The 15,356-nt window shown below is 46.8% G+C and overlaps 1 protein-coding gene across 1 annotated transcript in view; it reads left to right on the top strand.

Moving 5' to 3' along the window:
• LOC102034810 (tyrosine-protein kinase ZAP-70) overlaps window positions 1–15,356 on the top strand; it is a 50,760-nt gene that overhangs the window by 11,462 nt on the left and 23,942 nt on the right. The window contains exons 2-5 of the mRNA XM_005429491.2: window positions 7,987–8,209; window positions 8,598–8,849; window positions 12,626–12,786; window positions 13,392–13,530. Coding sequence (XP_005429548.1) covers window positions 8,060–8,209; window positions 8,598–8,849; window positions 12,626–12,786; window positions 13,392–13,530 — 702 coding nt within the window. The 5' untranslated portion in view covers window positions 7,987–8,059. The remainder of the gene's footprint in view (window positions 1–7,986; window positions 8,210–8,597; window positions 8,850–12,625; window positions 12,787–13,391; window positions 13,531–15,356) is intronic.

Here is a 15,356-nt window from a genome sequence, read left to right as displayed (position 1 = left end):
TATTATATTATATTATATTATATTATATTATATTATATTATATTATATTATATTATATTATATTATATTATATTATATTATATTATATTATATTATATTTTCAGAAGCACTTGAACAGAACCATCCCCTCTCCTTTGGAGCTCCACTAATGCTGGGATGGGGTGGCAGGGGGCACCTGAAAAAGGATTTAGAAGGGGATAGAGGAACATGAGGTGAAATAGAGAAAGAGGAAAGGCTAGATAAGGGAAAGTCTTCCAGTGGTAGTGACTCAGTTTCTATCTTAAAAAGCCAGGAAAAGATATCCTACAAATAGTCTTTTCTATAGCCAGGGCTGCTTATTACCTTGAATGCTAAATCAAAACTATATATATTTTCAAAGACCAAAACCCAACTCTTCCTCTGCCATAAAGCTAAACAGAATTCTACTTTCTGTTTTCAAGTAGGCTGGTAAGTCATACAAAATATTTTTTTACTCTTTTTTAGATGCTGTCCCTTATTTCATATGACTCATGGGCTCAATGACACAGGCAGTCAAACACTACACATCCTTCACTGAAAAGAAACACAATTAATTTTGAAATTTCCCATAGGAAATTTCCTGAAAAAGGATTTAGAAGGGGTAGAGGGACACTGAGCTCCCCAGGACCAGCTTTTCCCCAGTCCTGCCACTGCCAGGAGCTTTCCCACATGGCCAGGTCCCTCCATGGGCCTTGCCAGGGCTGTGGAATTCAATATTTTTCCTTCTGAAGAGGACTGGGGATCGTCCCTGGGGTGAAATAGCTCCCACCTTTCACTTCAGAGGGGGAGGAGGATATCAGGGAGGATTTCTTCATGGAAAAGGTGTCAAGCACTGGAACAGGCTGCCCTGGGAAGCAGTGAAACACCTTGGAGGTGCTCAATAAACAACTGGACATGGCACTCAGTGCTGGGGTTTGGGTGTTGGGTCACAGGTTGGAGGTCTTTTCCACCTTTGGTGATTTTTTCTGGAGCATTTCTGCATCAGGCAGTGCTGAGTGGGAAAAATGCCAATCACTTGTTTTTAAAATTTTAAAAGTTTAATAGTAACAAAATGGTTATAAAAATAGTAATACAATTAGAGTAATAATAATTTGGACAAATTGAATTAGGACAATATGAGACAATAGAGACAAAGAGTTATAGACAGTCAGGGTACCTTTTTCTGGGCCTGAAAAAGGACACAGTTAACAGAGGATTAACCCTTAAAAACAATAGCCTGTTGCATATTCATACATCTCATACATGATGCATAAATTCCATTCAAATACAGGATTCTCTCTGGTCATCCTCAGCTTCTTCCTTCTGATCCTAACAGCGCCTTCGAGGTGGGAAGACGTTCATTTCTTCTGATAAGAGGGCAATAAATTCTTTTCTCTGAAAGATTTAGGTGTCCTGTGGCTGCTATCTGGTGCGAGTGCCTCATTCCTTTCTTAAAAAAATCCCACTAACATAGTTCTTATTTAAACTACAGAAGTTACCTTTTAATTACAAGACTACATTTATTATTAAAATGTTAATACAGCACTACTAATCAATACATCAAAATACATATGGTAAATATCTGCGTAGAGCCATACAATATGCACTTTTCACAGCTTGTTCAAGGGCAGCAAGAGCAGGTCCTCGGTGGGAATCAGGGAGGTTTTCCTGCAGATTTACTGTAAACTCACCCATTTCAGGCAGCTGTGAGTCAGTGAGCTCCCTGAGCAGGGGAGCAGATCGTTATCTGCACACAGCCCGTGTTTGTGAGCACAAACACAGACAGGCTCCCACAAACTCCCACACAGCTCGAGTGTTAATCAAGAGCTGAGCAGCTTTGGCGTTAATTAGCAGCCAGCAGGGAGGGCAGAACAGCAGCTCCAGCCAGGAATGTGAGTGCTCCTAAATGTTGGGAAGAGCTGCCATGGAGTGCATAACTAATCAAACATTAGTAATTAGAAGAATGCAGTCAGGTCAAGGCAAAGAGAAATTTTTCAGGTTTTTTCTTTGAACTAAGGAACCTTGCATTGAATCAAAGTTATTTCAAGTTGAATCAAAGTTATTTCAATTTAAATCAAAATTATTGCAAGTTTTCTGTTTAAGATTTTAAAAAATCTTATTTTTTAAGATTAAAGTTTTTAAGATTAAAAAAAAAAAAAAAAACAAGCCCAGGAATCCTCCAGGAATCAGCTCCTCAGTTCCTCCTCTTGCACAGTCCCAGCCAGTCCTGGGACGAACAATCTGCAAAAGCAACTTGGACACTGCAGGTGTTTTCCAGCCTTTCTTATCTTCAACCCCAACTCAGAAACAAGAGAATAAAACGCAGGGAAGGGCTGGGGACAGTCCTTGGCTGTGCCATCACCTCTGCAGCAAACAGCACCAGAACAAAGTGTGTTTATTCTGGCATTAAATACAGGTGGGTCCAGGCAAGGCAGCACCAGGAGCAGCTTTGGGGCCATTTGGCATCAGGAGGGGACAAGGAGGCAGCAGAGGCTGGGGGAGCTCAGGGCAGAGCCCCACACCCACCCTGTGCCTCCACCTGTGGTGCTGCTGCAGGATGGGCAGTCCCAAAACTGGGCTGTCCCTTGTCCATCAGGGATGACCTTGGAGGAATGACAAACATGGGCTGTCCCCTATCCATTGGGAATGACCCTGGAGCAATCCCAAACCCAGGCTGTCCCCCTGTCCATCAGGAATGACCCCAGAGCAACCCCAAACCTGGGCTGAGGTGGGCTGTCCATCAGGAACCCACTCTGGAGCAATCCCAAGCCCTGGGCTGTTCCCTGCCCAGCAGGAACCCACTCTGTCCCTCTGTCCATCAGGAATGACCTTGGAGCAATCCCAAACCTGGGCTGACCCCCTGTCCATCAGGATCCCAAACATGGTCCATCCCCGTGCCCATCAGAACCCCCCCAGAGCCTCTCCACAGCCCTGAGGAGCAGCAGAAGGAACCCCTGGAGCAGTTCAGAGCCCCCAGGCGCCATCCCAAGCTGAATTCCCCTCTCAGCCATCCCCAGGCACAATTTCCTGGCACTTCCTTTGAGCTGCCCTCCGCAGTTAAACTCCATTTAGGGATTTGTTAAAACCACCCCACACTGACAACACAAACCACCCCAAACTACAACACCCCCACAGGACAGAAGTCCCCCAGATCCCCCTTTTTCCCTCTCCAGGCTGGTTCCCCATCACAATTCCCATCCCTCAGCCCTTCCCCATCTGCTCCCCTCCAGGCAGGTCCCTGCTGCCCCCCAGACTGTCCCAACTGCCCCATTGTGGCTGTGTTAGCAGGGATTATCTGTGGTGTGTGGGATTATTGCTGCCAGGACAAGGAGGCATAAGACATGGTCCTAACAGGATGCCGAGGCTTCCAGTGCTGCCTCCAGTTTCACCAGTACAACCCCCCTGCTCTCAGGAACTGGTCCGGATTTGCATCAAGTGCTGTTCTGGGGAATTATAAAATCAAACCCGTTCCTGTTGGTTCTTGTCTGATCTGAGTAAAAAGAGTGGCCAGCTATAAATAGATGTGACTGAGTGACATCTCCAGGGCTTCCTGCCTGCCTTTCCTGTGTTCTGGGGCACAGACCCGACTGATTTCATGTGGGAGTTGTTTTTTTGGGTGCATCTTCACACATCATCACACCAACTTGGCAACATGACCATCACCAGAGGAACCCTGGGCTTCCAGCCCTGCCTGAAGAAAAGGAGACTCAGGGGTGCCCACATCTCTCTCTGCAGCTCCTGAAAGGTGCCTGTGCTCAGCTGGGGCTGGGCTCTTTCTCCAGCAGCACTGACAGAACCAGAGCACACAGCCTCAAGCTGCACCAAGGGAAATATAGGTTGGATATTAGGAAGTTGGCAAGATCCTATCCTATAAGTAGGATATTAGGAAAAACCTAATTAGGATATTAGGGAAAAATATAGGTTGGATATTAGGAAAAATTCATCATTCTTTCAGTTTTTCATGGACAGGGTGATAAAGTTCTGCAATGGCTGCCCGGGGAGGTGGTGGAGTCCCCATCCCTGGGTGTGTTTAACAAAGCCTGGATGTGGCACTGGGTGCCAGGGCTCAGTTGAGCTGTTGGGGCTGGGTTGGACTGGATGATCTTGGAGGTCTCTTCCAACCCAGTGATTCTGAAATTCTGTGAATTCTGTGAATTCTGTGATTCTGTGCCCAACCTGTGGGACCACCCAAACCCAAGGGAACACCCAGCACCTATGGCCCCATGGACACAAATGAAACTGGAAAAACAAGGTCCTGTTAATTGAAATGAATGATGGTGGAGGGTCCCTTGCACAGGTTCTTTCATGTGCTGGTCCATGAAATTGGTTCTCATTTTTGGCTGCATTTGGCAGCATGGGAGAACAAAGTTGAAGGAGATTTGTGCAGGTCTGTTGAGGTCGTTCAGGGTTGCTCTGGTCCATGGAGAGGTGGTGCCAAGGAACAGGGTTTGGAAGAGGAATTAGAGGAGACCCTGGGCTGGTGTGTTGGCAATAAAACAAGACAGGGCAAATATTTAAAAGGAAGAGCTTTAGAGGGATTATAAATCTTCCTGTTCCAATCTGATGTCAGGCTTCAGGAGGTGATTTCCCTCATGTCTCAGGACTGGGAAGGTTTTACTCAGCAGAGTAATTTCCTACCAGGGTTGATCTGTGGCAGCAGGGCTTGGGTGGCACTGCCTGACCCAACCTCTGAGCCCCTGGTCCCTCTCCTATCTCTGTGAGGGTTTCTTCACTCCCAGCTCTGTGTTTGGAGAGGAAAAACATCCTGTTTATAACAGAGCACCCTGTGTGGGCAGCTGGAAATTCTGTGAGGGCTCACAAGTCATCAATAACTTTTGCCCTCTCACTTTCACCTGGCTGAGCTGCTGACACAGGTGCTCCACTTGCTGTGATGTTCTGCTCCTGGACTTTCCAGAGAAGGGATTCAGCAGGTTTGGGTGCAGATGTCATGGCTGTTTGTCCTAGTGCAAAGCAGCAGCTCACAGAGGAGGCCACTGACGTCCCTCTGCCCACTCAGTATTTCCTGTTCCTCAAGAACGTGACTCATGAACCTGATTGCAGCTAAACCCAAGAGCTGCAGTCCTCACTGCTCATCTCCTTCAGCCCACTTTCCTGGAGTTAGCCTCTTGGGAGCAGGCTGAGCTCAGGCAGAGCTGGCAGCCAGCTGGTCTCAGGAGCTGAACCTGGGGAACCAGCTCTGGGAACCAGTCTGGGCTTTGATGTCTGGAGGCATCACAGGATTAGGATGCTTTGCTTTGGTCCCAAGCACCAACTCCAGTTTGGGTTTGAGCCTCAGGGTGTTCCCATTCACCTCCACGTTCCAGACTGGCAGCTGTGCCAAGACCCCACTTTGCTCCATTTGGTGAATTTGGTGACAGGGCCTTCACAATTTGGGCTGATTTGAGCTGTGCCTGGGATGGTTTCTGCTGGTCCCTCACCCTGGCTGTGAACCACTGACGCTTCCTGTTGTGGTTTCCTGCCTCAGCTGAGACGTCTCCTCTCTGCTCTCCCTTCCTGTTCTCGTCAGGGCCATTTCAGAGCTTTATGGTGACAACAAATAGGTAGAGGGGGCTCTGGTGGCCATAAATCCAGCTCCTGGCAGCCCTTTGCTTCTGAGGGCTGAGCAGGGCAGGGTGTATGGGCAGAACAGCTCCTCCTGAGCCCTTCCAACACAGAGATCCAGCCAAGCCCTCCCCAGCTCCAGTGATGCCAGGGAATGACAGGAGGGCCCTGTGCTGCTGGGAGGGATGAACCAGGCTGGCATGAGCCAGAGCAGGGCTGACCACCAGGGCAGGGCTGACCACATGCCCAGGCACAGCTCCAGCCACTGCCTGGGAGCAGAGGCCACAGCAGTGGGCTCAGCCCATCTTCTCTTTGTCCAGAAGAGCCAAATTGGGAAGAATCAGGGCAAATACCCAATGTGCTGCCCCAAAATCTGGTGTTTCTTTGCTCCTTACATGAATGACGTGTTTGCAGGAGGCGCAGGTGGAGAAATCTCTCTGATCTTTTTGGGGTCATCGTCTGCGCAGGAGCAGCCCCAAAGTTCAGGCTCCAGGGAACAAATGAGACCCTTTGGTCGCAATAAAGTTTCCATTGATTACAGCAAACTGGGCTCTGTCAACACCCTCTGGGTGGGATTTTAGGTGATTCAAGATAGAGATACAAGCCCTGTACAGAGACAAACCCTAAAGCTCTTTGGCACCAGGGGCTCTGCAGGGATTTGGTCAACGAAGGGTCCTCTCTGCCAAAGGGATCGGAGCATCAGGAACCAGCCAGAGCCAGGAATGATTGTTTAAAAAACAATTCAAGGAAGGTTTCTTCTTGTTTCTGCTGACTGATGGTTGATGTCTGCCCAGAAGCACTTGGGTTTCTCTCCTTTCACTGTGTTTGGTGCAGTTGTTTATCTAAATGTTGTTTTAGACATTTCATAACCATCTCATGTTTTAATCTCAATGCATTTAAGTTTTTGGCCTTCTAGACCTCCATGGCAAAGCTCATTTATTCAGAGAGGCCAAAGAATTTCCTTTTATTGTGAACAGGGTTGGAGAGAAAATGGTAGGAAGTCAAGGCTAAAAAAGTCAGGATGGATTTAAGGAGCACATTTTTAATAGTGAAGGTAATCAAGGACTGGAAGAACTCACTGTAGGATTTGGGGCATTCTCTCCTGCTTGGGATCTTTAAATCAGGTTCAGGTGGTTTCTCTATTCCTTGGCATCTATAAATCAAGATTGAATGGATTCTCTGTTGCTTGGGATCTTTAAATCAAAATCAGTTGGATTTTTATTTAGAATTCCCAGCTCCAGTAAGGGCAGAATGGAGGGATGTGGGATGCTGTGAGTTTGAAATGACCCCACAGAGAGCCAGCAGGAGAACCTCTAGACAGGGAAGTCTGAACCCCAATTAAAACATTTTGCAAAATTATGCTTCAGGGACCAATTTTCCCTGCCAGGCCAGGCCCCAGCAGTGGGTTGTCACAGCAGGTATTGCTCAGAAGTGTCTTGAAAAAGTCACCTCGGGAGCACAGCACATCTGTGCTCATGCTGAGCGATTTCAGCTCCTCTGTGATCCAGGAGACGCAGAAGGAGAGATGGGGTCTTGGTATGAGGTTCCAAGGAGAACCTTTTTTGACCTCATTCCTCAAAGGGATCCAGGAACAAAGAAACACTCCAGAAGGGAAAGCAGGGGTTTATATAGGGATCTTGAGGGGCGGGACAGAGCACCAGGGCCAATGGGGTGAGGGCACAGGGGTGGAGCAAGTGGGAAGGCCAATGGGATACATTGAATCTGAATATCACAGCAAGGCACTCTGGGAGAAGCCTTTTGGTCATAGGAGTGCTGGGGGGCGGGGGAGGGGGGAGTACCACGGTTGGGACAGGTGGAGATGAGAGATCTCTGAAGCCAGGTCTGGAATTTGGGGTTTATTGCAAAGGGCCTGGGTGCAGGGCCCTGCTGGGAGCTGCCAGCCACAGCTCGGAGCAGGCCCGAGAGAAGAGAGGGGTAGAGAAGATGAGAGGGTAAGACAGCAAAAGGGTAAGAGAGTAAAAGTGTAAGAGAGTGAGGTTCCCATTACAATACAATAAATTTTCTTCTGTGTTGAATATTCTAATTCTCACTAACCAATCTAGTACAATATACAAATCCTATAGCATTTCCATAAAGCCTATAAGAATCATTACATTACCATACTGTGTTACATTTTAAACCTTAAAAACTCCTCTTTGGGCCCCTCCTGCCAAGCTGTAGGGTCTGCTTGGACCTTTGGACCTGTCTGCAAGCAGAGGGTGTTGTTTGATCAAAAGGGGATTACCTTCAGCCAGCCACACCATTGTTTTCCCATTGTAACTAAGGGATCTCAAAGCTTGCTTTCATTTCAATCTCACTTATAGTTTCTATATTCTCAAAATCTTTTGCCAGACAATCATATTTATAAGGCTTTCCTGTTTCATCTACCCCAACATTTGGTTATAACTTGAAGGCTTTTCCCTCCAGGGGAGTGCTGTCACCTTCCTCCCGGTTGGCCCAGCAGCCTCCACAGAGTGTGATCCATCGAGCGGAGGGGGAGATGCCGGACGCCGCTGCCCACCTGCCCTTCTACTACGGCAGCATCGCGCGCTCGGAGGCCGAGGAGCACCTGAAGCTGGCTGGGATGGCAGACGGGCTGTTCCTGCTGCGGCAGTGGCTGCGCAGCCTGGGCGGCTACGTGCTCTCCATGGTGTGTGTGACAGCGTTCACAGGGGTTCTTGGATGAGGGAAGAGATGAGGATCTGACTCCATGTCTCAGAAGGCTTGATTTATTATTTTATGATGTATATTACATTAAAACTATACTAAAAGAAGAGAAGAAAGGCTTTCATCAGAAGGCTAGCGAAGAATAGAATAAGAAAGAATGATAACAAAAGTTTGTGGCTCAGACTCTCTGTCTGAGCCAGCTAAGCTGTGATTAGCTATTAATTAGAAACAACTAACATAAGTCAAAGATCCACCTGTTGCATTCCACAGCAGCAGATAATCAATGTTTACATTTTGTTCCTGAGGCCTCTCAGCTTCTCAGGAGGAAAAATCCCAAGGAAAGGATTTTTCATAAAAGATGTCTGCGACAGGTGTGCGACCTGCAGTTCTACCACTACCCCATCGAGCGCCAGCTCAACGGCACCTACGCCATCCTGGGGGGCAAGGCGCACTGCGGCCCTGAGGAGCTCTGTGAGTTCTACTCCAAGGACGCCGACGGGCTCTGCTGCCCCCTGCGCAAGCCCTGCAACCGCCCCAGCGGGGTGGAGCCCCAGCCCGGTGTCTTTGACAGCATGAGGGACAACATGGTGCGGGAATACGTGCGGCAGACCTGGAAACTGGAGGTACTCGGGCTTTCCAGGGGTGGAGTGGTGTGGATTCTTTTTATTTGCTCTTCTTTTTTTTTTTGCTTTTCTTCTTTTTGCTTTTCTTGTTTTTGTTTCTCTTTTTTTTTGCCAGGGTCAGGATTAATTGCGCAAGACAGTGTTTCTTGTTTATTAGTTCTTATCTAAGTTACAGTCCCACAAACCATGAGTTCTACATCACTTCACTCTAACAAACTAAAAACTGGAGCCCCATCTCTCTCTCCACAAGGTCTTTTAAGGATCAACTGTCCAATTAAGAAATGACACCTAAATTGTTTTTACTTTTAACTCAGTAACCAACTACCCGTGGCCCGCAGTGTGGACTTTTTAATCCAGTTACACAAAACCACCCAAACCCACAGAGGAGTAGGTGAAGAAAAAGGACCAACCTCTGCCCTAAAACCTCCATCTTGCTTTATATATTTTACTAGATTCTAAGACCTTCAACTCTAAGTTTCCCACCCTGTGATATTGCACACTTCTATTCAAACTCCACACCCACAATCCCAGTTTTATCATTCAGTTTTGGAAGCCTTCTCCACAGCCTCAGGTCATCTCTTGGGGGTCAGTGCCTGTCAGCACAGAAAGTCTGAAATTCTCAGCAGTCAGGGTTCCAACAGGGTGGGAAGCTGTGATCCCCGTGGCACAGTTGTGTCCCATTTGCAGCACAGCAGAGTAAGGTTCCTCTCCTTGGAGGGTGCTGGCACTGTGAGGGGTTTGAATCCTGCTCTTTCTCAGTTTCTTCTCCACACGCTGGTCTAAACATCTTCCCAAGCCTTCAGACCCATCCTTGGAATAGCTGCAACTCACTTTGCAGGCCTTCCCCCAGGTGTCCTTCTCCTCTGCAGCCCGTAGAATGCTCCCTTAGACCAGAGCGCTGATCCCAAAAGCCAACAATCCATCCCTAAAACCAACAACGCATCCCAAACCCCAACAAACCCATCCCAAACCCCAACAAACCTATCCCAGAACAAACCAACTCATCCCAAGACTCAGTGACTCATCCCAGAACTAAACAAACCCATCCCAAACCCCAACAAACCATCCCAGAACTAAACAAACCCATCCCAGATCTAAACAAACCCATCCCAAAATCCAACCGCAGAGCTCCAGAGGCACATAAAGACATGACCCCCATGCCATGGATGTGTCCCTGGCACTGCCGGCAGCAGATTCTCCATCCCAGTCCTGGGATTGGCTCAGTTGGTCAGGGCATGGTGCTAATAATGCCAAGGCTTTGGGTTCCATCCCCATATGGGGCCATTTACTTAATAATCGGACTTGATGATCCTTGTGGGTCCCTTCCAACTCAGAATATTCTGTGATTTCTGGGAACATCTCTCCATATTGTGAGGTGCCTATGCCTCCAAACATTGTGCTGAAGATGAAATGAAACCAGACTTAGACTTTTGCTCTGGTCTTTTTCACTCTTTGGAGTGGAATTTTTGCCTCTCTGGAGGGTTTTTTTTACCAGTGAAGGTTTTACCCATGAGACCAGGGAAGGGGTGCTGGATCAAGTCTGTGTATTATTTAAATTTAAAAATGGCTACAGACAGGTTCCTGAATTTTATTGCAGACTGGAATATCTACAATATAAAAAATCATATAAATCAAAATATATAAATCAAAGCTCTAAATGGCCCCACTGGCAGCCATGGACCTCATTTCTTTCTGCCTGCTGCCACCTTGGCTCCTCAGAGACTTCCAGGGGTCATTTTGCTGTTTCCTTGGAAGGTGCTGTCCAGGGAGGTTTGGAGTCCCCATCCCTGGAGGTGTCCAAGGAAGGCCTGGATGTGGCACTCAGTGCTCTGGGCTGGTGACAAACTGGGGATGGGGCACAGCTTGGCCTCGATGACCCTGGAGGTCTTTTCCAACCTAAATCATTCTGGGATTTTATATTTTCTTTTAAGTCCTCAGAGAAACATGGCTCAAGCAGTGTCCTTATGGAGCCTTTCTATAGAAGCTTCCTAAATTTGGCCTATTTACACCAAATGTGTTTGACAGAATGAGGTATTTTATAGGGTGAACGAGGTGTTCTGTAGGGTTTCTACAGCTGAATGAGGTGTTCTGTGCTAAAATGAGGTATTTTCTAGCAGAATTCGCTCCCAGAACAGGGGATTCTGTAGGCTTTTCCCCAGAGCAGATCTGTGGCCACCTGCAGATAGCACAAAGGACATCGCCACCTCCTGGCAAAGGGACAGGAACAGTTTGACACCGGCCTGAGCCCGGAGAAAGGAGGTCAGGGTCCTTCCCTGTGATTGCCAGACTGCCCCGACCCAACCAAGTCCTGGTGCCTGTGGGTGGTGGGCAGGGGCACGAGAAAGGTTGTGCTCTCAAGAAAATCATGGAGTGATGGAATATCCTGAGCTGGAAGAGACCCAAAAGATCATCCAGTGCAGCCCCTGTCCCTGCACAGACACCCCAAAAACCCACCCTGAGCACCCCTGAGAGCTCTGTCAGTGAGGGGCTGGGAACACGAACCCTGTGAGGAATAGCTGAGGGAGCTGGGGGTGCTCAGCCTGGAGAAAAGGAGACTCAGGGCTGCCCTCATCACTCTCTGCAGCTCCTGAAAGGTGCCTGTGCTCAGCTGGGGCTGGGCTCTTTCTGCAGGCAGCACTGACAGAACCAGAGCACACAGCCTGAAGCTGCACCAAGGGAAATACAGGTTGGATATCAAGAAAAAAATATAGGTTGGATATTAGGAAGTTGGTGAGATCCTATCCTATAGGTAGGATATTAGAAAAAACCTAATTAGGATACTAGGAAAAAATCTAGGTTGGATATCAGGAAAAAGTTTTTCACAGAAAAGGTGAAAAGTTCTGGAATGTTCTGCCCGGGGAGGTGGTGGAGTCCCCATCCCTGGGTGTGTTTAACAAAGCCTGGATGTGGCACTGGGTGCCAGGGTTCAGTTGAGCGGTTGGGGCTGGGTTGGACTCGATGAGCTTGGAGGTCTCTTCCAACCCAGTGATTCTGTGAATTCTGGAATTCTGTGTCCAAACGCTTCTGGAGCTCTGGCAGCCTTGGCACCATTCCCTGGGGAGCCTGGGCAGTGCCCAGCAGCCTCGGGGGGCAGAACCTTGCCCTGAGCTCCATGCCAAGGCCTGGCCCAGCTCCAGCCCTTGCTGGGCTCCTGTCCCTGTCCCAGAGCAGAGCTCAGCCCCTGCCCCTGTGCCTGCCCTGGGGAGGAGCTGCAGCCCCCGAGGAGCCTCTCCTCAGTCTCCTGGGCTGCAGCTGAACCAGCCAAGTGCCCTCAGCTGCTCCTCAGCCCCTTCCCCAGCTCCGTGTCCCTCCTTTGGGCACTCTCCAACAGCTTTGGATCCTTCTGATCCTGTGGTGCCCAAAGTGCCCCCAGCACTGGAGGTGAGGCTGCCCCAGGGCAGAGCAGAGTGGGACAATCCCTCCCTGGGCCTGGTGCCCCCCAGCACAGGGTGGCCCTTTGAGCTGCAGGACAGAGATCCAACTTGCCACTGACCAGGAACGTGAGGTTGAATGACACCCCACAAATTCAGTATTAATATTCTCCACATAAACGTGGTGCCTTCTCTCTTCCCTCACCAAAGTTAAAGGACTTCAGTTGGATTTAAAGGATTAAGTCAGTTGAGATAAGCCAGGAATTCTGCTCTGCAGCACAACAGAATTCATCCGCTGTTGGGTCTTGATTAATCACGAGACTTTCCAAGCCCCAGACAAGCTGTGCTGAAGCCATCAGCAGAGCAGCAGGATGGCAGGAGGTCTCTTTTCCTGCTCTTTTCCAGGGGGATGCCCTGGAACAGGCCATCATCAGCCAGGCTCCCCAGGTGGAGAAGCTGGTGGCCACCACAGCCCATGAGAGGATGCCCTGGTACCACGGCAACATCAGCAGGGATGAGGCGGAACGGAGGCTCTACTCGGGGGCACAGCCTGATGGGAAATTCCTGTGAGTATCCAGTGCTGGCATCCGTGGATTTCTGACCATTTCCCACCCCCACTGCCCTTAAAAATAGCTCCAGACAGCCTCTTGCATTTTATTTTGTATTGGAATATATATAATTTTATACATTATATATATAATTTTCTAATATATAATAGTATATAACTTTATAGCATATATTATAATATATATAATTTATAATATATATAATATATATTATTTTAAATATAGAATGTACTATTTTAATATAGAATAATATAATGTATTATATATGATAATATCTAAAATAAATACATAATATATAATATGTAAAATATAGTATATAACATATAACATATAACATATAATATATAATATATATGTCCAATATAATAGATAATATATAACATATAATATATAATACATTATATATTATATATTATACATTATGCATAATATATATATATATTTATATATAGATATACTTTCATATAGAATACATATAGTTTTATACAGGGATGCAGGGACACCTCTCCATGTATCCATGCCCACTCACCACTGGCACTGACAATCCTCAGAGTAAAACCAAGAGCTGCCTTTAATAATTTATGAATCATTTTCCTCCCTGCCAGGCTGAGAGAGAAGAAGGAGAACCATGCCTACGCCCTGTCCCTCGTCTATGGCAAGACTGTGTATCACTACCGGGTGGATCATGATAAATCTGGGAAATATTCCATTCCTGAGGGCACCAAATTCGACACACTCTGGCAGGTACCAAGAAATTGAGGCATCTTTACCTTGCTTTGAAGCATTACCAAGTCCCTCAAAATCATCAGGATAAATAAACCCCTCTAATGCCATTTTTTTAGAGTCAGTGAGTCAGGAGTTATTTTATTCCTGGCCAGGGGTTGTGTGCGTGGCTGACAAAATTCTGGCCTCCACACAGATCCAAAATGTTGTTACTTGATTGGACATGTATATTTATAGAAAATTATATAAAATCTAAATATTTATTTATAGTCATATAATATATTTATATATTTATTATATTTATAGATATGATATAGTAATATTTATACATATATATTATAGAAAATATATATAAAAGTATTTTATTTTTTATACTTATTTATACAGAGAAAATATATTTATATAAAAGTATTTTATTTTTATACTTATTTATACAGAAAAATAAATAAAAGTTCATTGGTTCTAAATGACATCATAACATCACGGTTGTGTTTTGATCCCCACCACTTAATAATTAATAATTATCACCACTGATCTTCAGGGATCCATTCCAACTCAGAATATTCCATTATTCTGTGCTAATTCTCTTTCATTAATTAGCATTCTATCCTCTATTCGTTATTAAGTTCTCTTTTTCTGCTAATTCGACCATATTTTTTTAATCTTTTTAAAACTAAAAAAAAAAATTTCTTTTTTTTTTCCTTAGCAGGATCTCTCCAATGTTAAAACTGAATTTTTTAGTCTCTTTTTCTTCTGGTTTTTCCAACGTCTCCTTGTGGTCCATAAATTCTGCATTCCAGATGTCCAACCTCAATCCATCTTCCTCTCCCAGGCTTTGTTCACTGGGGTGTATCAGAGTTAGTTTATCAAAACTTAAAATTCCAGTAATTTTCTCCAGCTGTGCTCCTGCAAAAGTAGCTCATGACAACCTTGTTCCATGGTGGCTGGGAGTAATTGAAGAATAACACAATATTTATAATTATACATATATTGGTTGAGGTTAATTAATTAAAACAAGTCATTTAAGAGTTAAACCATTACCTAAAATTATGCAGGGAGTGGATGCCAGAGCTTCCTCCTGGCTAGGGCTGTCTGAGGGACAACAACCCCATTTTGCTGTATTTTCTGAATTCCCAGGGCTGTTTTCACTCGGAATTTTATTGAAAACAAAGATTTGGGGCATTTTTACGGCAACAGAGCTGTGCCAGGCTCCTGATTGCAACTGAAACCTGAGCCAGGCAGGAGGGGAAGGGAAAGCCTGGCTGGGCTGGTTGTCCCCAGGCTGAGTGATGTCCCCTCTGTGCTGGATCCAGGGGTGCTGCCATCAAAAACTACCTGGGACCTACAGAACAAACCCTGCAGTTCCTCTGGGAAAAAGGATCTGCTTTCTCTCAGGATTTATCCCACACATCAGGGCCTAAACCCCTTCCTGGCTGGCCCAACAATGCCACTGCACTCCACATGCCCTGCTCAGACTGCAGATTTTGTGTTTCCTTGGGCCTTATTAAATTCCCCAAGCTCTTCCCAGCTCTGGCAGATACAGTTCTTCCCAAGCTCTTCTTCCAGCTCTGGGATTCTGTGGCTGTGGCATTCCAAGCTGTGCCACCCTGTGGCTCTCTGCTCTGGGGGCAGTGGCTGCACAGTGTCCCTGTGTGCTCACAAGGCCGCTTTTCCTTGCTGGCTGTGACCTGAGCTGCCTCCAGGCTTCCCTCCCTGTAGGAGTGTCGGGGATGAGGACGGTCGGGACGGACGGAGACGAGAGATCTCTGCAGCCAGGTCGTGGAACTTGGGGTTTATTGCAAAGGGCCTGGGTGCAGGGCCCTGCTGGGAGCTGCCAGGCACAGCTC

The sequence above is a fragment of the Geospiza fortis genome, unplaced genomic scaffold (assembly GCF_000277835.1).
Source record: "Geospiza fortis unplaced genomic scaffold, GeoFor_1.0 scaffold80, whole genome shotgun sequence".
Classification (NCBI taxonomy): Eukaryota; Metazoa; Chordata; class Aves; order Passeriformes; family Thraupidae; genus Geospiza; species Geospiza fortis.
This window is presented reverse-complemented; position numbering and strand designations above follow the sequence as displayed.